Source organism: Nestor notabilis, unplaced genomic scaffold (assembly GCF_000696875.1).
Source record: "Nestor notabilis isolate BGI_N333 unplaced genomic scaffold, ASM69687v1 scaffold23739, whole genome shotgun sequence".
Lineage (NCBI taxonomy): Eukaryota > Metazoa > Chordata > Aves > Psittaciformes > Psittacidae > Nestor > Nestor notabilis.
Window position 1 is genome coordinate 18,698 of NW_009942686.1, and position 22,344 is coordinate 41,041.

The window sequence follows — 22,344 nt, forward strand, 5'->3', positions numbered from 1 at the left end:
ATGCTATTTGTTCTTTATTACAAATGAATTATAGAGATCTGTTAATCACCAGAGAATGTCTAAACTCAGAGTACATTTAACTTATAGAGGAAAAATGTCTAATTACTTGAAGAATTTTAACTGCCAAACTGTGCGCAATGTTTGATAGTGATCATTTGACATACACAGCTGCGAATGTCCTGTAAGAACTGCTCAGTGGTGGGTGTTTGAGGGACACGGGGTGGTGTTGAAGCAGAGGTAGCCAAGAGAGGTGACCTTCTGAGTTCTTCCTGCATTCAGATTACTTTCTCATATTATCTGTTTAGCAGCTGACACACAGTTGCCATTGCCAGCAGTAAGCAATGACATTTCCACAGTGTGTGAAAAAGGCTGACAATGGATTATGACCACAGATGAAGGCAGATATAGTACTAGGCTCAGGCTCTAGTAAATCTGACTTACTGAAAGTAAGGAGATATTTTATCGGAAGTGATAATGCAGCTTGATTGTTCCCTGCATGAGCCTGAACTTTCTTTGCATTTGTGGCTGGTGTAGCATCACATGGTTTTGTCAGACCTCTACATGGTGAGTAGAGTTATAAACATCTGCTCTATTTCAAAGCTTGGTTATTATGTACCTATCTAGGCTGAATGGCCACAGTGCATACATCTCCAAACTTTTGTGTCATACATGCTAGTAACTAAGCCTGATCTTTTTTGTCTTAAAGACACTCTCATAAGTAGCCCTTCTACAGACTTCCTGCAGAAGTCTTAGGCAAGTCACTCCATCTGTCTGTGCCCCAGTTTCTATCAATAAAGTTGAGCTAATATTTCCTGATTTTGTCTTTCTCTTTAGGGGAAGGTGTCGGAGATTCCTATGTGATTTAGGAACAATGACTCTGTGTAGAATTTGGATATTTAAATGTCAGAGAGGCATTTTAAATTTCCATCCATCCAAATTTCCATTGCCGCTGGTTGAAGTGATACAGTCTCAAATGTATGTTTCTAAGTACCAGTGTTATACAAAATAATAATAATTCGAGGAAGTGATGTTTGAGTGCAGTATTGTCTTTGATCTGTTTTAACTGTATTGTGAGAGTGATCCAGCATGTTCTCTCCTCATGCCTGGGGGACTTAACTTGTCACCCTGTAATGCTGCAGAGGACACTCAAACACTATCTAGTGCAGTAATCTAGAATTACTAGCAGTGAAGATGATCTCTATTATGATATTTCTTGCAATTTGTATGTCAGCAAGCCTCAATTTTTACATCATCGGTCTTTCATTAAGCTGTTGAGATGTTTTTAAGAATTGCTGTTGTTGCAACATTTGGATGTGTTTGGGGAGGAGGGCAGAAAAGGTAGAAGAGAAGTTGGGATGGAACAGGAATACTTAGGTGCTGCTGGGAAAGGGGATTGCAACAAACGGGGAAAGTATTAGAGGGGTGTGGAAGGCTCAGGCATCCAGAAGGGTCAGAGGAGACAGGGCTGGAGACATGGAATAAGAAGGATTAATGGAGCTGGGGACGTTCAGGGTAAAAGAGGGATTTAGATGAGAGAAAGGGCCCTCTGTCATATCCTGGGATTACCGCTTTCTCACTCCCTTGAGAGGAGATCCCAGCCTTAGTCGCATCTCAGTCATAAACCAGGCAGACTGCTACCTCCATCAGGCTGCTCCTCCTTCATCACCCTCCATCCCCTCCCTTCCCCCCCACCCCCCAGTATATGACCCATCTCTGCTCAATGCTTTGAGAAATGAAGCAGAAGTGACTTTAAAGGGGTCACTTTTTGCTGTAGTAAATACTCCAAACTTGCAGTCTTATACTACAATTTCTGTTTCCTTTTGTGACACTTGAATTTCTGTCTTGAAGCAGCACAGTAACATGGGATTGTATATCCATAATTCCAACTTCATTTCTGCCTCAAAATGTGTCCCTGTGACTCGTTTTGTAAGAGGTGTAAAAGCTACCAAATGGGTCAAATGCTGATACTGGGTATGTCTGCAAATCAAAATGTCAGACCAAAGAGCAGTCTACCCCCATGACTTCTCTGTAGTGTGGTGGCCAGTGACAAGAAATTGGAGAAACATAAAATCCACCTAAGATGCTTTCTCTCTTGTGTTTTCATGGTGTCTGCCAAATAGGTGCTTAAGGGCTTTTGGAATCACAGGTTGCTTCTTGAATGTGTTTATTGATCACTTTTAGACCTACTTTCATATAGTCGCCCAAGTTTTTTAGGAAGTCATTTATACTACTGTCATAGCATCCTGTGGCAATGAGTTCTGTGAGCTACTTATTTTTTGTAAGAAGGGAATTTTTTAAATTTTCTATCTGATGCTTTCATATGACCTCCCCCTAACATTTATACTGGGTGAAACAGAAACTAATCCTTCGCAGTCTGCTATTTACTGGACATCCATGACTTTGTGGTTTTTTTGCTGCTTTGGTTTTAGAAGCTGAAGAGATCCAGTATATAAGTTTAATCTGTTTAGTCTGTTTCATGGATCCTGAGGAAGGCAGTCTGTGTGTGCTTCATTTGATGGGGACATGTAATTGTCCCATCATTGCAGTAAAACTGTATTGGTATTTCTTTCTCCTTGTAATGAAGGCAACAATTGTCTTCTTCAGGCATAGTATACACTACTACTGCATTTTATCTTCCCAAAATTATTATTGTTGAGTTTATTAATTTATTAGTTTATTCATATTACTATTTTTCCAAATGTATTCTCCCCAGTGTTATTTAACTTGGTGAAAATTATCAGTATATTAAAAGAAGAATAAAAGAATCCTGGAAAACTGAAAAATTATTCACTAAGAGTTGTTGCTTTTTATCATTCTAAAAGTACGTTTCAGCACACACTCTCTTTGCATTGGCTTTGAGACTTTAAGCTATGTAAAGCTATCTGCTTAAACAAACGGTACCTTTTCCAGTTCCTTAATTATTCAAGGAATGTCTGCATATGAATATTCTCTTTTATTTTTTGCAGTTATGCTGAGGAGCTGCTCTTGAAAAAGTAGGTTTATAACCAGTTTTTTCATGTTTGCTTTTACTAATCACATTAAAGGTAAAATGTCGTAATTTATAAGCATGTAACAAAGCTTGCCAGTTGGATATTTGTTTTATGGCTGGAAATAAACAGACTTTTTAATGAAAACTTGCCTACACAAACTCCAAAAAAGGAAAAGCAATCCTTTTGAAAGGAGCACTGTTTTATAATGCTTGGGTTTGCATTTATATTGGCTCAGAGTGGTGAGCATGACTGCTAGAATAGGAGCCATGTTTTGTTACTGTGCATGAAAAGTCATGTGCTGTCCTTCTGTGAGCACTTGCATGCTTTCCTGCTGCCTTTGACTGTTCCTGCGAAAGAAATCTACACCAAACATGAACAGTGTTTGACGAGAGAAATGCATATGATCCAACAGGGTTACTAGCTGCCTGTTTCTGATGGATTTTCAGACCTCAACCCACTGATAAGCTCGGGAGTTTGAGAGTTGTCAGTGCATCTGTGGCACACCTGGGCAGGTTCAAGAGGGGAAAATGTCCTTTGCTAATGTAAATGAAAAATGTGTACATAGAAGGAGATTAAAAAGCCATCTAAAGTAAATATATGTAATGCACACATATACAATAGTGTTATAATAATCCTTTGTTAATGAAGCTGCTGAACTTTCAGATGCAAATGGATGATAGTTTCCACATTAAACGTTGAGATGGTAATGTTTCAGGTGTCTTTAAACCTATCTCAAGCTTGAAAAGCCTATGAATATGTTACAGCTGGGTTGAGTTTTGTTCTTTTATTCTAATAGTGGTGTCTCCATCAGTGTCCTGGTACTCACTGTTTATAAAAGCAGTGCTGCAGGTTAAGGGCTGGGAATCTGATTTACTTCCCTCTTTTGTTCTGCCAAAAAAACCCGAAGTCTATGACTAGGACCAAAAATCAGCATCCCATTTTGGTCCTTATATTTGCAGATAAAAATAGTCAATGGCACTAGTGTTGTGAAGGGTTACACTGCAGTTTGTACGATCTAGGAGAATCTTACTTCATCAGTGGACTTCTGGTTGTCATCTTTGGCTGGTTTTTTTTTTGTTTAAGTTTTTTGAATGCACTTTGTAGTTGATTGCAACAGATGCAAGGAAAAAGCATGAATGTATCTATCTGCTTTCTCAAATGCCACTCAGTAAGACAAAAATATGGAAGATGGTTTTCTTTTGGGGGGGAGCTAAGAAATGAACTCTTAACAGCAATGTGGCCTCTCAGATGGTGATAACTGTTATTTATGCTAGGGGATCTGCTGTAATAAGTTGAAGGGAAGACAGTCCAATATGATTCTTATCTTTGCATTAAGCAAACACTAGGAGCTTAACATCTTTGTGAAGCGTTCCAACCGTCTAACCCCAAAGCAACAGAAATGCAGAAAAGTATGGAATAGAACATATTGATAAGCTACTTAATGTGAAGACAGAATGCCTGATGTTTGGGTGTTTCAGCTTAAAGACACGATATTGGGAAAATATTTTAAATCACAAGTTTCAACATAAACGAGTTACAACTGTGTAAATACTGTATCTTAGAAAATTAGTGTTGATGTCATAAATTTTGGAGAGAGAAGGCCTTGCTACAAAAAATGTCCTGTTTCGTCTCCTGTGAGGTTATACAGAATGGTATCCTGATGCTACTGGTATATTACTTGATTCGAGTAACAGCCTTTTGTATTGTCCATATTGTTACATATATTGTAAGGCCTCAGTGGAACAACTAGAAGTGTAATAGGAAGCTGAGATACTAGCACAGATTATTAGGACCACAAAGAAAAAGGATGACACTGCCAAAAGTGGGGCAAATTGCTCAAAAAGCAGCTATTTCTAAATGATTTCATTAGAAATTACTACAATGCATGTTACAGTGCTGATTGCTGCTGTAAAACCAGCCTTGCTGATGGATAACTGCATAATTTAAATCCAAATTATCTTTTTTAAATGGTAAATTTTTTTTTTTGAGATGATGGTATGATCTCTGACATAATGTAACATGTACATTTTCCAGAAAGACCCTTCTTCCCAACAGTCGTTCATGTAGAGAGGATTGTATCCTCTGTGTAATCGTAGCAACAGACCAGGGCAGTATCCACTCTTCCAAATCACTGGCCTTCTGCTTAATGCTTCTTTTTCCCCATGTTACTCTGCAAATTCTCAGAATTCCCAGAAGTTTTCCATTTATTTTTTTAGTACGACTGCAGACTCCTACACTACTGCATATTATCCCTTGTGAACCCCTGAACTCTGTGGACCATAGAGTAAAGCAATTGAAGGTGGGAAAACTGGCAAATATTTGTAGTAGTGTTGTCTCTCCAAAGTTTCTTGAGAAAGAAGGAATGTGTGGAATCATGGTATCATCTTATCTACGTGTACTTTTACCCAACTCACAGATCAGGAGACCCAGTTCTTTAGCTCTGTAGCAGGATATAATTGTTATCCCTTATCAAAGTAACTTCCTTCCCATCGTGAGGCAGCTGTCGACTGTAGAGAGTACGCTCTGCAAGTAGGCAAGAATAGAGAAGCAGACCTCTTGTGTGCAATGTAATGACACTTGATGCTGCTATTAATATCATAAGGAAATGGTCTACAGCAGTTATTGGCCTTTTTTGAAAAACATGGAGCTGCATACAGTAAATACAATTCCAGTTATTCCAAAACTTTTGGAAACACTGAACTAGGATCATTGGCAACGGAGTACTGAGGAAGGTCTGGCTGCCCTGACTGCACAGATTAGATCTTTCTTATTTTCTTGGCCATGAGAGTTTCATAGTTTGCCCACATGCCAGGCTACCTGTGGCTTTTCTAAAAGCTGGCTAGTTACAGTAGCCTTCAATCCACCTACATGACAAGTAATACAACAGTAATAATTCAGTCTGCCTATTTGAGGCTTGCAAAGAGCAACTGAGATGTGCATCCTTCCTAAATGCCAAGTATCGAGCCTTTAATCATCCAAGCTTTCCTAACAAGTTTCTTTTATTTGTTTGTAGGGATGACAGTAAAATAAAGAAACAAGATACCCCAGCAGTTTGTGATCTTCACTGTTGTAAGGAGGGGCCGATAAGAAATGGCCTTATTGGACAGAAGCCACCCTCTATCAACCCTGAGAGACTGAAGGATTTTGGTGAGGAGGATTACCTGAACGGGGATGTGAAGACCTGGGAAATGAAGATCGTGAGCCGTAATGAGGAGTTACTTAGGGATGGTCTTTCCCACATCCCTCAGTCAAGCAGTAGGACCAGCCTGTCAAGTTGTAACAAGCTGATTCGATTTGAAGATATTAGTGCAGCAGCTTTCAAAATCCAGTGCAGTGTTCAGAAAACCCCCTGCATGGTAGGGAGTCTTTATGGCTTTGCATGTTTCTTTTCTTTTCTTTATAAAAGTTAATCAGAAATGAAGGAATGTGTGAGTTGCAGCAGATAGATCTGTGTACAATGACTCATGTTCATATTAGTTATTGTTAACTGTCAATAATAATTTTATTCTTACCTGTTTATATTAATGTAAATACTCAAAGATTGCAGTGACCTGTAAACAAAGGATAAACCTCATTAGACATAGACTTACTGCACTGTGGTGTTATGCTCCCAGTGAAAATCTCTTGGTACAAGGAACCTGAGTTGGAGATGCAGACTATCAGTGTTTGGGTAAGCAGTCTGGTGGGAGGGTCTGGTTTAGAACCAGCCTTCATGTTTGGAGAGATTGAAGGTACAGATTTTCCTTCCTGGCCTGGCCAACCTAGCAAGGCTGACTATGTTCTGTAACCAGATGGTTCTGCCATACGTGTCTTGAAAACGACACACACGCACAAATGTAGAATTACCATAGACATATAAACATTTGCTAAGCTGTAGGAGAAGGACAGTGGCAAGCTATTTAATTTGTGGTGTATTTCTACTGTGGGAAGCTCTTCATGAAGGCTACTGTAGGCACTCTTTGGCTAACCTTTTTCCTGTAAGAAAGGGTGAAAAGAGTGTCTTTGCCAAATGGCAATTCACAGCAGCAGCCCCAAATTGCTCTCCTGATGCTGACCTGAAGCACCTGCCAGCCTCACTGCCTATGGATTGTCTTTCTAGCCTGCACACAAAAGGACCTTGGTATCTGAACCCCTGCTTGGGGTTAACAGTCCCTGGAGCAAAGTGGTTGGGTCTGCAAGGAGCAGTAGTTCTACTGGTTCCCAGATAGTGCCTGCTACTCCAGGGATACCATAATTGCTTTTGGGGGTTCTTTTTTAGCGTAGAGTTCCCAAAATAAGAGTAGCTGTGATTTTTGTAGCATACTACTGAAGAAATGTGTCTTGTGACAAAGGGCATGGTACAAGACCATTTGGGGCATAAGGTGGCACAGAAATCTTGCAGGGTAGTGTTGGCCAGAGTACAGGGAGTGAAACTGGATGCATTTTGCATTCATATATTTCATGTATGTTCAGAGTGACTCAGGAGTAAACCATTCTGCTGGGTGTACCTGGATTTCCTTTCAGAGTGGAGAAGTTGGCTTGCTTGGGAAGGCAGTCGGGGGAGTAAGCAAACACACGTGCAGCATGGGTGGCCAGAGGGGCAAACAGAGGAAGTGTACCAAACTCTGCAAGTTGCATCGTCTGTCACCAAAACTCTCAGACTGTGATGCTTGAGAGCACAGATGGTGCTCTAGACAGTAGTGTCAATCTTCTGCTTTTGTTGAAGGACTGTCCCAGAAAGAAAAAAGTTGCATTTATATTGCAGTTAGTGAACACTGCACCTCTTGGCGTTTGACAACTCAGGTCATATTTGTTAGATGGCTTTAATCTTGCTGTACAAAGGTAGGTCTGTGGATGGGAGAGTGAGAGTGTCACAGCTTAATTAAAAAAGCAGAACTAGCTAGCTCTGTACCCTTCGATAGACTGGAACATCCCTTCCCTGCAGCTCATGGCATCATGCACTTCTGACAAACAGTTAAAGGATACTGCTTCTGTATATCTGCCAGTGTGAAATTGCAGGAGCCTTGGCCATGTGGGTCATTGAAGGACCTCATTCGCACCTTCAGCTCAGATGGATCAGAACAACAGCTCAAAACTAATAAAGTGCACCTTGGCCCCATCCCCTGAACCATCTACATGCTCCCAAGGTATGGCTTCCACTCTGAAAATTAATCAATCAACACATCCTAATGCAGGAAAAGTGACTCTGCACCACTGAGTCCATCTTTTGCTCCTACAGGCTTCCATGTAATATGAAATTTTCTGTAAACTGATCATGCTCTTGCCCACAAGTAGTTATGATCTCTTTGATCAATTCACACCATTTGTTCTCAGGCAGCTTTACCCCTTGTGCTAGTTTTTGCTGGGGTAGAGTTAATTTTCTCCATAGTAGCTAGTATGGGCTATGTTTTGGATTTGTGCTGGAAACCATGTTGATAACACAGGGATGTTTTTGTTATCACTGAGCAGTACTCACGCTAAGTCAAGACCTTTGTTCTTCTCACCTCACCCCACCAGCAGTAGGCTGGGGGTGCACAAGAAGCTGGGAGGGGTCACAGCCAGGACAGCTGACCCCAGCTGACTCAAGGGATATCCCAGACCATATGGCATCAGGCTCAGCAGCAAAACTAGCGGGAAGGGTGGCCATGGGGCCACTGTTCAGGGGCTGGCTGGGCATCAGAGGGTTGGTGGCGAGCAGTTGTTTTCATTTGTGTCACTTGTCTTTGTTGGGTTTTATCTTTCTCTCTTTATTTTCCTTTTAATCTCTTTTTTTTTTTTTTTTTTTTTTACATTGTTAAACTGCTCTCATCCCACTTTTCTCACTTTTACCCCTCCAATTCTCCCACTTGGCTGGGGTGTGGAGTAAGCGAGTGGCTATGTAGTGCTTAGTTGCCAGCTGCAGTTAAACCACAACACCCCTCAACTTGAATAGTTCTTTTCTCTTGGGTGTCCCTGGCGGGTTTATGCAACCTGGCTATATCCTCTTTCTGCATTTACTGTGCAAAGCTAAACAGGCTAACTTTCTTCAGTCTCTTTTTATGAACTATGCTTTTGGGATGATTGGTGGAAAACTTATATCCCCAGTTGTTTTAGTGTGAAAATAACCCATGACTGTTGCTATTCAAAGTAATATTCCCACAGAAGTCATTAGTATATGTTTCATGCATATGTATTGAAAGCACGAAGTGGTGTCAGGAAAAACACAGATAATCTTTATTTTAACTCATTGCTGAAAGGTAAGAGCCCCTTTCAGGGGCGTTTGGATTAAAAAAGCAAGTATAACTATAAGCCATTCAGTTAATTGAATGGAGAAATACATTGCAGGGTAATTCCTATCTGCAGGTAAGATCATAAATGGAGTGCCCTGGATCCTTATGCAGGAGTTTCCCTGGAACTGAGATATGGCTTGTAAGAGATGTTACAGAGGTACTCAGTATAGGGAAACAAGGAATTAGCATTAACTTGGGCAATTGGTTTGATTACTGATGTAGGAACTTCAACAGCTTTAAGGGTTGTTTTGTGTTAGTTGTGTTGGATAACAAATGGAGGCTGTGCTGTGCATTCTATGTTTTATCTGTAGTCCTTAGATAAGATGACAGTGACAAAAGGGAAAACTTAGAGGCTGGTTCAGTGAGTCTTACAAGGTCATGCATCAGGACAGTACAGCTGAACACAGCATTGACACCTCCTTTGTTAGAATTAATTGCTATATTTAGGTTACATGAAAGAAAGCCTCTGTTAAAGGAAGCAGAAAAGGAAAACCTAAAGAGTTAAAATATTGAATATCAAAATTAAAGAAAAATAATAATAATCTGAAGTACACCACCTGAGTGGTAAAGAGTAACTTAATGACACATTTTTAAATGTAGGAAACTCAGCAGCTTTATAAAGGCACAAGATCAATTTCCTTTAAATCTTTTTCTTATTGTTCAGTCAGGAATCCAAGATTTTCTACAAAACCAAACATGATAAATCTAGTACAGTGTGTAAAGAACCAATGAGGTAGTGTTTCTTGTCTAGTGTTCTTGTTCTGTTTGGCATAGGCTGTTTAGGATAGAAACTGTTATCTTATTAGTGTACTAAGCACTTTCCACTCTTTCAGTTCTGGAGCCAGGTTTGTGAAGGAGCAGCAAGTGGTAGCTCCTGTTGCAGGATTTTCAGAGAGAAAATAGAGAATCTGGCCCCACCTATGGGTGAGGAAGTTAACATATGCTTGTAAATCCACTAAAAAGCCTTGGAACAGTCATCTGAAATATTTAGCTAATTGTAGACCTTAAAGCAAGTATCTGTTTCAGATATACTTAGTTTATATAAATTCACTTTCAAAGTCCCACAGTCTAAAAAATATGTCAGTACATATTACTCTGTACATTATACACTGTATGCATGACGCTACCAGATACTTCTTGAGATAAATATTTAAAATATATTGTCATGCTGTCTTTTAATGTGTCTCTCTGTGAATTATCATGAATGAGGGCTTGATCCCCTAGATCCTTAGGTCCTCATTTACTTTGATAGTCAGCAGAAAAGATAGAGCCAATTACTAAATAGAGGCACAGTAAGCCTAGGGAACTGGAACCCACAGGCTTAGTGCAGGTCTATTTCACAGGTTATCTTGTTTGAAACTCTTGGTTTAGATAATGTGGTAATAGAAGATTATTATGGTAACGTATGCTGTGAGTGTATTACTATAAAAATTGATAAAAGTTTTGTCATTAAAAATGATATAAAAAGTCATGCATTTGGACACTGCATCGCATGTACTCTGCCTGCTAATTCTGCTCAGCTCAGGGGTGCTTTCTGTCCCAAATACTGAACAGATTCAAACAGCTGCTGCTTATGCTTCCACTCCTGGGCAATGCTTTTTACTGTTTCCATCATTCTTCAAATAAGAGACATCTTTACTAATGTTGCACTGGCCTTAGGGTGCAAAATGGACAATATTCAGTACTGATTCAGCATCAGAAATCATAACAGAGCTGCAACAGGAGGAGTTTTCTGTCTGCTTTTGTATTTAGGAGATGACCTTATGTTTGGGGTATTCAGTATCCAGTTCTGACAAGTGCTAAAATATCAGACCATAGGCTGTTTCTTTAAATAATTGAAAATACTTATTTTAATATATGTATTTGAACACTAAGACTAAAAAAAGTACTGTTTTCAGAATTCATAATGGCTTGGGGTACATATTTCACTACCGCATGTTTGAAAATTACTTCCATAAACTGGAAGAATCTGGTAGGTGACACTGTCACGGCTTTCTAAAGCAGCACATTATGAAATTTACATTTCAGAGCTCATACATAGAAGCTGGATGCATGCCTCACCAGGGAGCTGATGGGGTGTGGAAGAGTTTTCTTAATTTTAGATGCATTGCCATAATAACATTTCTATACTCCAGTATTCTAGGCTATCCAAGCAGTATGGAATGGACATCTACCTAAAGAAGGAGTTTCTCCAGTACACAGGATCTGTGAAGGAACGAGGTGTAATATATCTTCTGACATCACTGCCTCAGGTATAACAAAATGTCAACATTAAAAAAGAAGTAGATCGTAGAATCATAGACTCGTAGAATGGTTTGGGTTGGAAGGGACCTTAAAAATCAATCTTGTTCCAACCCCTGCCATGGGCAGGGACACCTTCCACTAGACCAGGTTGCTCAATGCCCCATCCAACCTGGCCTTGAACACTGACAGGGATGGAGCAGCCACAACTCCTCTGGGCAACCGGTTCCCTCATAATAAAGACTTTTTTTTTCCTAATATCTAATCTAAATCTACTCTCTTTTCAGTTTAAAGCCCTTTGCCCTGTCACTACACGCCCTTGTAAAAAGTCCCTTTCCAGATTTCTTTTAGGCCCCCTTTAGGCACTAGAAGGCTGCCCTAAGGTCTCCCTGGAGCCTTCTCTTCTGCAGGCTGAACAACCCCAACTCTATCAGCCTGTCTGCTTCACAAAGATGGATGGAGAATAATAAAAGATATTTTTTACCCGCATTGGACATGGAATCACTGTGTTTCTTGCCTTTTGAACCATTATGCAGAACAGCATAGATAGGTCTGAAGTATCTGAATGTAAAATACTACTTTACTTACCCTTGGCCAATTGCTTATAAAATGCTTAAAAATATTTGAAAGAAAAGTTTGAAAAATGTAGACATCAGCATTTTCCTGTGGAATTTAGGTGAAAGGGTTTGTATGCTTACTATGGTTCTGACATGTTGAAACCACCAAACTTTAAGTGATGATGAAATTGAACTATAATGAGTGATGAGAATAATCTGGATCAGCAGTTGATTTTGTAATGAATTTCAGTATCATTACATGAATAGCTTGTTTATCATTTGCTGTAGGAGGTTATTGAGTCTCTGCAGCAATAATAATTATAATTGGCATGATACAGCAGCCCAGAAACAGTGGTTATTCCTGCACTTTTGTAATAAGATGAATAAATTCTTCTGTTAAAGGGAAACCTGAAATGAACTGATTTCACACAGGCAGGAAAGAGGGACCAAATATAGGCTCTGAGGGGCCAGATACTGAGATCAGCTGGAGTTTTACAGCTAATTCCAGTGGAACAAGAATTGAGACCAGAGGAGTGTAGGAACAGGGATTGATCTTGTGCTGTCTTAGTTCTGCGTGTATGTCCTTAGATCATACCAGATACGCATATATTGAATCATAATACCATAATATGACCAGCTAGTAGAGGAAAAGAAGGAAGTCAGACCATTAGAGTGATCCAGGATCATATGGGATAACTTTGTGACACCATATAATGTGCAATAAACAACCCTGTTTTTTCAGGATCAGCAAAGAAAGGGGGTGATCGTGGCTTCGGACAGTAACTTTTCCATGGCTGTTGCTTACCATGCCTCAGAGCTCCGTATTCCAGTGTTTGTCATCATGTCAACCAGCACATCCCCAGCCAGAGTGAAAATGTGCCGTGAGTATGGTGCCATGGTTATATCCTATGGCACTACAGCTAAGGATTCCCAGACGCACGCAAGAAGGTTGGCACAGGAGAATGGTTACCTCTACCTTGAAGAGTAAGTGCAGAGTCAGACTGATTAGAAAGATTAGATTAGATACTCGTATAGCTCTGCAAAAAAGTTACTTTAAATAAAATTTGATCACAGGTCATCAAAATGTTCCCATTACCTGGAGTATGGACAGTTACATATTCCCAGGCACAAATCACGAATCTTTCTGTGACAGCTGGGGATGGAAAGCAAAATGAAACAATCTTCCCCCAAATTAGGCAAACTTCCTGAGTAGGCCTGGCATGATAATGGATATATGCTAACTCTTTATGAACTCTGTAGGAAAGCATTCAGGCTAGTATTCATTTTTAGTCTCTGTTTGGATTAGAGTAACTAAAAGCTACTTCAGTGAAAAGGGTTAAGTGGCACAACGTAGAGCAAAAGAAGGTTAGTGCTGTGAAATTTTCACATATCTGGTGTGAGTGACAAAACCGTGATTCTGCCTTGAAAAAAGGTGATTAAGAGGTTACTTCACAGATATATTTAAAGTAGCAAGGATGAGTATAAATTTAAGTTTGAAGTATTTGAGGTTATTGAACAAGATGGATCTAATAAAACATGATTAGAATAAGACAGACAAAAATATTTAGAACTGATCCATTTTCCCTTTTTTTCCTTTTTTTCTTGCAGTCTCTTCTGCCTTTGCCTTCCTTTTTCTTTCTTTTTCCTTGTCTTTTTTTCAAGTGAGATTTCCAAAAGCATGGAGGGGTGAATCATTAGCATGAGGCAGCTGGCAGTCCCTCTGATGCACTGAGCGGGAATGTTATTCTCCCTCCCTGTCACCACCTCTGTGCAGGCTTCATCCACCACTTTGTGTTTGTACGGCACCTACTGCAGCGAGTGCACATTCCCCTTCAGCTCCTAGGCACTACTGCATTTAACATCGTAATAATGAGTGATGGTGCTTGGAAAGAGGATCCCAGGATGAGCAGAATGGAGAAAGTCCTCAATTCTTTCCCAGCTGGCTTGTCGGGAAGGCAATATTAAAAACTGTACTCTTCAACTACACTGTTAGCTCTGCCAACAGCAGGTGATCCACAGGGCGGGTTGGTCTGCCCTGTCTGTCAGCAAGGGCACAACCTTGTCCCAGACTGAGACTTTCAAAGAAACCTAAAGGAATGAGGTGCCCTAGATCCCACTGAATTTTAAACCCATTTAAGCCCTCTTTGAAAACCACAGCTTTCCAAAACTTGGTGATTTCCAAACTTTTGTCAGCCATTTTTCAATCGATGTGTTAACTTCTAGCTGGCTTGCATCAGCTATCATGTTTGCACATAAGAAATAAATTGTTTTATTGGAATTTCATGTTTAATCTTCCCATTCTCCCCAAGTAATTATTTGCATTACGCAATGTAGATATTCTCCAAGTTCATGAAACCCCAGGGACACCACATGTGAAGAACCACAGCATCTAGCATTGAGGAACTTGAAATGTACACATTACCATTAATAATATCAAAGCATTTTGATTTATTTCAGGTTACAAGTAACAGGTGTTTCAGGTTACAAGAAAGAGAATTATTCAATCTGTTACTATGTTTAATTAAGACTTCACAGATGCAATTTTTCACAATCTGGAGAAAACCCCCCACTACACTTGTGAGCCTCTTCCTAATGGGATGCCTGAAACATATTTTGTTAGGTGTAGACTGGGAGAGCTTTCCCAGAGAAATGTATGCATATGTGGATAGCCAGTCATCTTTGATGTGTGCTGACACACATTAATTGTTGCTAACCAAAGCTGTCTGTAAAACATCAGCTGATCTCCTGAGCTTTAGAATGGAACTTTTGAAATGTCATTTTATTTCAGTTTAATTCTAGGTTGCATAAAATCTCTAGCAATTTGGTCTCTGGACCTCTTTAACCAACAATTCATTCTTTCCTTCCTGAAGTAGACATTATGTGCCTGTATTTGGTTTTACCTGGACAGGTGATGTCCTATGTAGGGTGTGTCAGTGTCAGTTATTCCCATTTCTTGAGCACAACTAAAATACTATGTTATGAAAATGATTGCGCCAGTGTTCAATTAGAGGAAGGAAACTTTTTATGCAACTGCAGCTTCCTGTGAAATTCCAGGAATTAAATGTGATTTTACAAGTTGGAATTCAATCATTAAGTCTACCTAATTGCTGCTGACATAACTATAGGTGTTCAGAACCTCATTATAAATGTAATGTGAATATTGCCAGTAAGTAACATATCTCTGGGATGATGTGAGAAAGGTTGATTTGTGATTGAGAGACACAGTTGTCAGTTACTAGTGAAGTTTTACTCCTAAATTGAATATTCCAGGTCCTCATTAATTTTTGCAGGTTCCCATGATTTCGCATGTGAACATGGCAGGGGTAACTCTGCAGACTCAATTCTGAATCTTATTTGTGAATAAGGATCCAGAATTGTTCACGAGATCAGTGATATATTTTGTCACATACAAGAAGGAAGAGAGAGCTCCTTCGGTATCTTGATAAAGACAATAAATTCAAGAGTTTGGTTACCCATCCCACCATGACAGTCTTTAGCTGTGCTATGGGAGTGAAAGGTCATTCCTCCCATCCTTGCTTGTATGGTTATATAGCCTCTTCCCTGAGGAACTTGCTGTGTTTTGCTACATATATGAGGTAACTTCTCAAGAAGGCCTTGCTTTCCACCGTCCTGTGCTCCTGTGCTAAGCCTCTCTGTGCATTTCTGATGGTAATAAAAGCTTAGCTTCATAGTGTCCAAACGCCCTGGGTCAAGTAAATCAAGTGAAGTCATTTGATCTATAATTCTATTTGCTTATCCGTTTGCCAGAAAAAACAGAACATACAAGCATACAGAGATCTCCTACATATCTTCTTTTGTTCATATCCCATTCTACATTTGCATCATTGCTAACTTTTAAATGAAATGCAAAACAGCTTTTAGAAATAGATCCAAGTCAATTGTGACTGTACCATGGACTTCAGTCTTTTGACTCTGCCTGTCCCTATTTCTGCTCATTATATTACCTTTGTCTGAAAGTGTTTTACCAGTGAGTATTTTGGCATGACTAAATGCTTCTCTTACCCTTCCAGAGGCTTCCAGAGTAATGTGAAGGTATCAGATGTTGGCCCTGGATTGTGGAAAGACTTAACTCTCTAGGAATCTGTTTGGTATTTGTGAGGTAGAATGCAGTGCTTAAATTTCATGAAAATTCCCATTCATCACAAGCACTAAATTCCACTTATAAATAAAAAGAAGAAGATTTCTTTTTGAGACTTTGTTTTTAGTTTGGACTGCAACATTAAAAATTTGTGAAGCTGAAGGAAGTGATGGCAATGGAAACATGACTTCTGTCTCACCAGCTCTATAAAAACCTGATGCTGGTAACAACAGAGATAAGTGCTCTTCAGCCTGAAGGCTATTTCTGGGGTTTATCAGTGGCACAAGTTTTCTCCCCCTAGGTAACAGCACGCAATGGTCTGTCTGATGGCAGTGTCCTGTTATATTGCGTCCTTCCTGCATTGCGCTTGTGATTTACTCTCACATATCTTTTTCTGCCAAACAATGAATTCAAAGTAGTAGATTGAGCTATTAATGTGTCGACTACTGTGAACCCTGAACTGTGCCCTTCCTTCCCGCAGGGAGGATAGTGCTGTCTACCTGTCAGGCCTGGGAACCGTGGGACTGGAGGTGTACGAGCAGGTGCCAAAGCTGGACGCGGTGATTTTCCCTGCAGGAGGCCACTGCGGCTTGCTGGCAGGGTCAGCTGCTGCGCTCAAACACCTTAACCCACATATTTCTGTAATTGTAAGTTTCCTTTAACCTACAAAGCGTTGCATTTTAACAGCTTTCGCCACACTTGTTTTCAAAAGACGCTGGTATCTGGTGATAACAATACACTGGTATCTAGTGATACAGTGGCAGAGGTTGCTTGTGCTGGGGACAGGGACTATCTGATCCTGTGGGCTTCACCTAGGAGAAGAGACTCTGAGAGCCTGGGAAGCCTCCTGTCCCTTGGCTGCTTGGCTGGATTTAAGCAAAAATGTGGGAAAGACTCTTCCAAAGCAAATGAAATTAGTTCTGTGTCTTGAAATTATTTCTTACAGGATAAGTTTGGCCCTAAATAAACCACAGGGTAAGTTTAATGATAATACCATTATTATGCAATTTGAAACAAATTATTAATTTGAAGAGGAAACTTTGTGCAGCTTTTTCAGCATCCACTTTGGTGGTGACTTCAGTTATAACTGGATCAATAAAAAAGTTAAATCACTTGTCTTCCCCAGGGGGTTGAATCTGAAAGCTTCCCTGTATTGCAACAGTCCTTAAAGGCTGGCCACCCAATTGAAGACCAGGCTTGCAGCAATCATCACTTTTATGGAGGTAAGAAAATGTATTATTCTTTTGGCGGTAAAGTAAAGTTTGTAGTTGTTTTCTCCAACCCTATTATTTTATCAATAATTCAGTTCAAACATATTTTCAAGGAAATTTTTGAAGAGTCAGACTTTCATTCAAGCTGTAGAGGCAACTTCTGCCACATTTCTCCCACCACCTACCTGGGATACAGTACTATTTACAGTGCACATGAAATGTTCAGGTGAATACTTAGAAATATGAGAGTATTTATCTGACCATTGTGTTCACAAGCAGCACCTCAACCAGTGAAGTCAATGGGAAAGCTCTTGTGTAAAAGACTAATTTGTGAAAAGGCAGGAAAATGCTGTGCTTAAATATTTAGACTTACAAAACTGTTCTCTGAACACCAGTGTTTATAAACAATAGAGTTGTTTCCATATAATTTGCTCAAAACCCCTCAACTGTTAAGCAATGTAAGAATATCCTGTTTACCTGATGTCCAAAACTCTGGAAGCTCTGGGTTAAATGGGAGTTTTATAAACAACTTAACTCTCTTGATAAGCTGTACCTGTCTCTGCACTCTTTCACTAACTGTCCTGCTGTAGGAAACCAACCCAGCACCACGCTTGGTTCTTCTCTCCTTCAAGCAAAAAAAGTGCTGGACTGCAAGGTCACTCTTGCAGTGCAACTATGCTAGTGAAGAATCAAAACTTTCTTAAAGGAGTCCAAAATGGCAAAATCTTCCTGTGCAGTTTGGTCCTTCATTACCAAAAGTATTTCTATCATATAAAAAATCAAGCAACTTAAGGTCATAGAACAGCAGTGTGCTGCACTCATTAAGGACACAAAAAACCCAGGACTCTATAAGATGTCGAACTTGCCTAAAGCAGCCAGCTTCACAGTTTTGTCTTTTGAAATCTGCAGATGTGAGTGGACTTTGCTTCGGCAGCAATTCTTTGCAGCTGACTGGGAAACTTGTGGATAAAGTTGTTGCTGTGAGGTGGGTAAACAAAACCAGTGAAAATAGTAATACTGGGTGAGCATTGCTGTATGTGAAAAATGTACCGTACCACCAGTGTATGGTGGTTCTTCACATACAGTGGAGAGCAGGTTGGCAGGAGTTGCCATCATGCATGTGCTGTGAGAGCATGGTGGTGGTAGGTTGCCCCTCCTTCCAAGAGGGGCACAGAAGACACTGAACCCAAACCCACATATCATAGAATTGTAGAATATCTCAAGTTGGGAGACACCCATAAGCAATCGTTGAGTCCAACTCCCTGCTCCTCACAGGAGGACCTAAAACTAAGTCATATGACTAAAAGCATCATCCAAACTGACCCCTTTGGCCAAAACTTCACCTGCTGCTAGTACATGGTCATACATCTGGGTGTAAAATTTGTCCTGGCTGTATTCTACAACACTTGAAGGCAGCCTTTGACAGAACTCTTCTAAATCTTCACAGAAAAGGCCAAGTTGGCAGAATATACTTACCACTAGGATTTAGCTAGCACAATGGTTCTAGTTAAAATGATACCCTGTCTTTCAGTTAATATAAAGACTGAGATATACATTCACCCCAGCAGCACAGATTTCTTTAACTCTATCTTGGGGTCATACATACATGGGAGAATGAAGGGAATCCAGTTATACATAAATTTATTGTCTTCTGCTATTAGTAGCTCATTTCGTTTTGTTTTGACACAAGTCTTTTGCTTTCAGGGAGGAGGACATCCTCATTTCAATGCTGAGATTGCTGGAGTATGAGCGAGCCACGGTTGATGCAGAAGGCGCCATTGGCCTTGCAGCACTGGTTGCAGGGAAACTGCCAGAGTTGAAGGGTAAAAGGTACAGCAGCTATTGCAAACGGGGAACTGTGGCAAAAACATGCGAACGTGTGGCAAAGCAGGGAATGTGTGGCAAAGCAGGGGACTGTTGAGTGCCTTGGTCCCAGAAAACGGAGAGAAGCTGCTTGTTTTATGAGTGATGAGGCAGTTTGTGCCTGCAGCTGGCAATGGGCTTATCTGTGGCATCTACTTCAGGCTGAAGAGACCACTCACAGGTCAAGAACAAGACAAATATCAGCCTGGAGACCTGACAAATCTTGTCATTTTCCTGTATTCTCTAATGGCTGGGGAAAGGCAGTAACACACAGCTCCACAAGTCATGGTCACATCTGCCAGGAGAGCATCCTGCTTTTGTCAGACTGTTGGCTTCTCTCATTCCACTTGTGGAAATTAGCCCTGTCTGTGGTGGGACAGGAGCTAAACTGTCTTCTGCAGTTGCTCAGTGGCACCTGCCTCCCAGCCCCAAGAACTCCTGCCCAGATAGTCAATGGGATTACACTTGTGCTTAGTGTTAAAAGGGTGGGTAGGTGCCTTCTTGCATCTGGGCTTGAGTATTCAGTACTTAAGCAGGTTGAGTCTTGGCTCAGGACGTAGTCCAGAATGTATGCCTTGAACATACATGTTGTCTAACCACTAATAGGCTGGGACTTGGAACCTCCAGGGAAAAATGATGTCATGTTTTTAAAATTTGACACAGAGCTAGAATTTTCCAGCTGATTATCTCTAATAAAACCAACATCTCCAGGAAATGCAAAATGAAAACAAAATTTTAGGCAAACTAATGCAGCCAGCTTCTAGGCCCCCACTGCCTGCACACAATTGATACTGAGAGCCAGGAGCCCCACTGACATGTAATATACATTTATCAAAACGTGGTGCTAACAGATCCTAAGCTGATATTGAACACAGTGTCTGTGATCTATGGTTCCTTTGCACAGACAAGTGCTAACCAAAAATCCTGTTTTTATCTGTTTTCAGAGTGGCAGTTGTTCTATGCAGTGGAAACTTGGAATTACATTTGCTGCAGCAGTGCATAGCTCGTGCCCTGACCCTTGATAACCGAGTGTGTAGATTTTCCCTCGTGCTTTCTGACTGCCCAGCAGACATTTCAAAGCTACTGGAGGTTTTGGCTCGGGAAGAAGTAAGGTAAATCAGACTTAGAGTAGGGAAATATAATCACAGAATAGCACAAAGATTATTAAAGATTGGCGCATGTTTCCAAATGTTCTCTGAAGTCAAGTCTGTAAGCAACTAATTAATCAAAAGGGTTTTTTCTTGTTATATTTTAAAAAACTTCTTTTATTTCTCTCATTTTTCTTGGAATGTGAAAGCACCTTTGCAGCATAGAAAATATAAAAACCAGCAAAGATAGTTACTGTCCAGATGCTTCTAGAAAGTGTTTTACAGTGACAAAGGCTTGTTGTGATTTCTAATTTATCCCTGTTTGATCTAGAGTTTTGGATATCAAACAAGAACGCACATTTGTGACATCTGAGCTCTTCACTGTTGAGGTAAGATGAGATGCAGTTTCAGTTTCTCTAGCAGTACTGGCCCTCCCTAGTTTATTCTGATTTTCCAATATCACTATATGACTATGTTGAAGAAGTCCAATAGAGTGTGTACAATGATTTGGGGAGTGGTGTGATAATTTCTTCTGTGTTATACAGCATCTTGCCTCACCAAATTCTTAGCAGGCATATAAATAATACAGGACCTGTTTTACCTGCTGTTGCAACACCGTGAGTGAAATACTCTGGCTGTTGCTATTACAAACCTTTCTTACCTGCGTGGTGGTGTGCCGGAGGTGGTGAACAAGCTCCATCATCCATCCTGAACTTGAAGAGCCAGCTCTGTGGGTTGGCTGTAATTATCTGGGATCAATTTGCCTTAAAGCAATATGGAGAACACCCTTACTCTTAAGGATTCCTTATTTTTAATTAGGGCCTCAGTTTTGTAACTTATCCACAAAGAGCACAGAGCAGAATTATTATTCCTTTGTTGAGTATTTGATACCATCACAATTAGGAGGTGCTACCAGTTAATGGCATCTCTTAAAAGGATCATTTGTCTCATGGCATATTCCTTAATTCAACTGGTTTGGCAAAGGAGTGGTTCCACTGACTTGATGCTAGTGCTGTCAGAGTCCAATATGACTTAGTTTGTGAAATCATAGGTGGAAGTCAAATAAGGGATCTCTGCTAAACAGGCTCATAAGTGGAATTCAGGAGTGTTATTGAGTAATTAATTTCTTCAATTTTGGCATTTAAATCTCATTTCCCACCTGGATGCAAAACCCCGCTCAGTATTTTCACTTGCAGATGTAAGGAATAGGGTAGATTAGAGACGACAGTAGCAAAGAACTACAATGTAGTTCATGAACAACTTTCAGAACATGATATTATAATTTTTCTCAAGTGTGTAGGACTAAAACTACATTGTTCTGCAATGTCATAACAATAAGCCAGCTTGCTGGTTTGAGTAACGTGAAGATAACATGACAAATTCATCAGATTCAGTGACTAACCTCTGAAAAACCCTTTTACCAAGGCTAGATTCATTAAACTCTGTAACTTCTAAAGTTTTCAATATGATTTTTATAAAGTAGGGCTTGTATTTTTTATTAATGCTACTAAATAAATCCACTTTCTTAGGTTTTGATTGAGAATGTTAGACCAATTTTCCATTGCTCTTGGAACCTCTTCTGTCTACAGTGCCTGAATGAAAAAGTGCCATGTGCTATTGTCTGCCCTTTGAACAATGTATTTTCACTGACTGTCCACTTCAAGGATCTGAGAGTGTCGTATTAAAAGAGGGTTGAAGGGAGGAATTTGCATCCCTGAATAATTTAATTGGATGTTGGATTTGCATGATGGCTTTTAATCAGTCTGGGAGAGGCTATCAGATAAATAGGTGCTGAGTACAAAGTAGTGATCCAGATTTACAGACCTCAGTGACTTTGGAGGCACCTCTATCAAGTGACACCTAGTCAATCATAAGCTTTTCTTTGGAAACTAAACCAAAGGTAATCAAATAAAGGTAAAATATTGAATTTATCTTTAAGCATGAAAATAAATTTGCTCTAACCATATATAGAAAAATGTACGGATTTTCACAGTAAAGCTAACACAAATGGGGAAGGGTTTGCTTTTTTTCTTTGTAAGAGTCAAAG

At 40.0% G+C, this 22,344-nt stretch overlaps 1 protein-coding gene across 1 annotated transcript in view; it reads left to right on the forward strand.

The window, feature by feature from the left end:
• The window catches only part of LOC104411169 (threonine dehydratase biosynthetic, chloroplastic-like), a 28,624-nt gene that overhangs the window by 1,106 nt on the left and 5,174 nt on the right, over positions 1-22,344 (forward strand). The window contains exons 2-10 of the mRNA XM_010021525.1: positions 6,004-6,346; positions 11,374-11,490; positions 12,779-13,020; positions 16,617-16,782; positions 17,262-17,358; positions 18,256-18,331; positions 19,051-19,176; positions 20,154-20,321; positions 20,629-20,686. Coding sequence (XP_010019827.1) covers positions 6,004-6,346; positions 11,374-11,490; positions 12,779-13,020; positions 16,617-16,782; positions 17,262-17,358; positions 18,256-18,331; positions 19,051-19,176; positions 20,154-20,321; positions 20,629-20,686 — 1,393 coding nt within the window. The remainder of the gene's footprint in view (positions 1-6,003; positions 6,347-11,373; positions 11,491-12,778; positions 13,021-16,616; positions 16,783-17,261; positions 17,359-18,255; positions 18,332-19,050; positions 19,177-20,153; positions 20,322-20,628; positions 20,687-22,344) is intronic.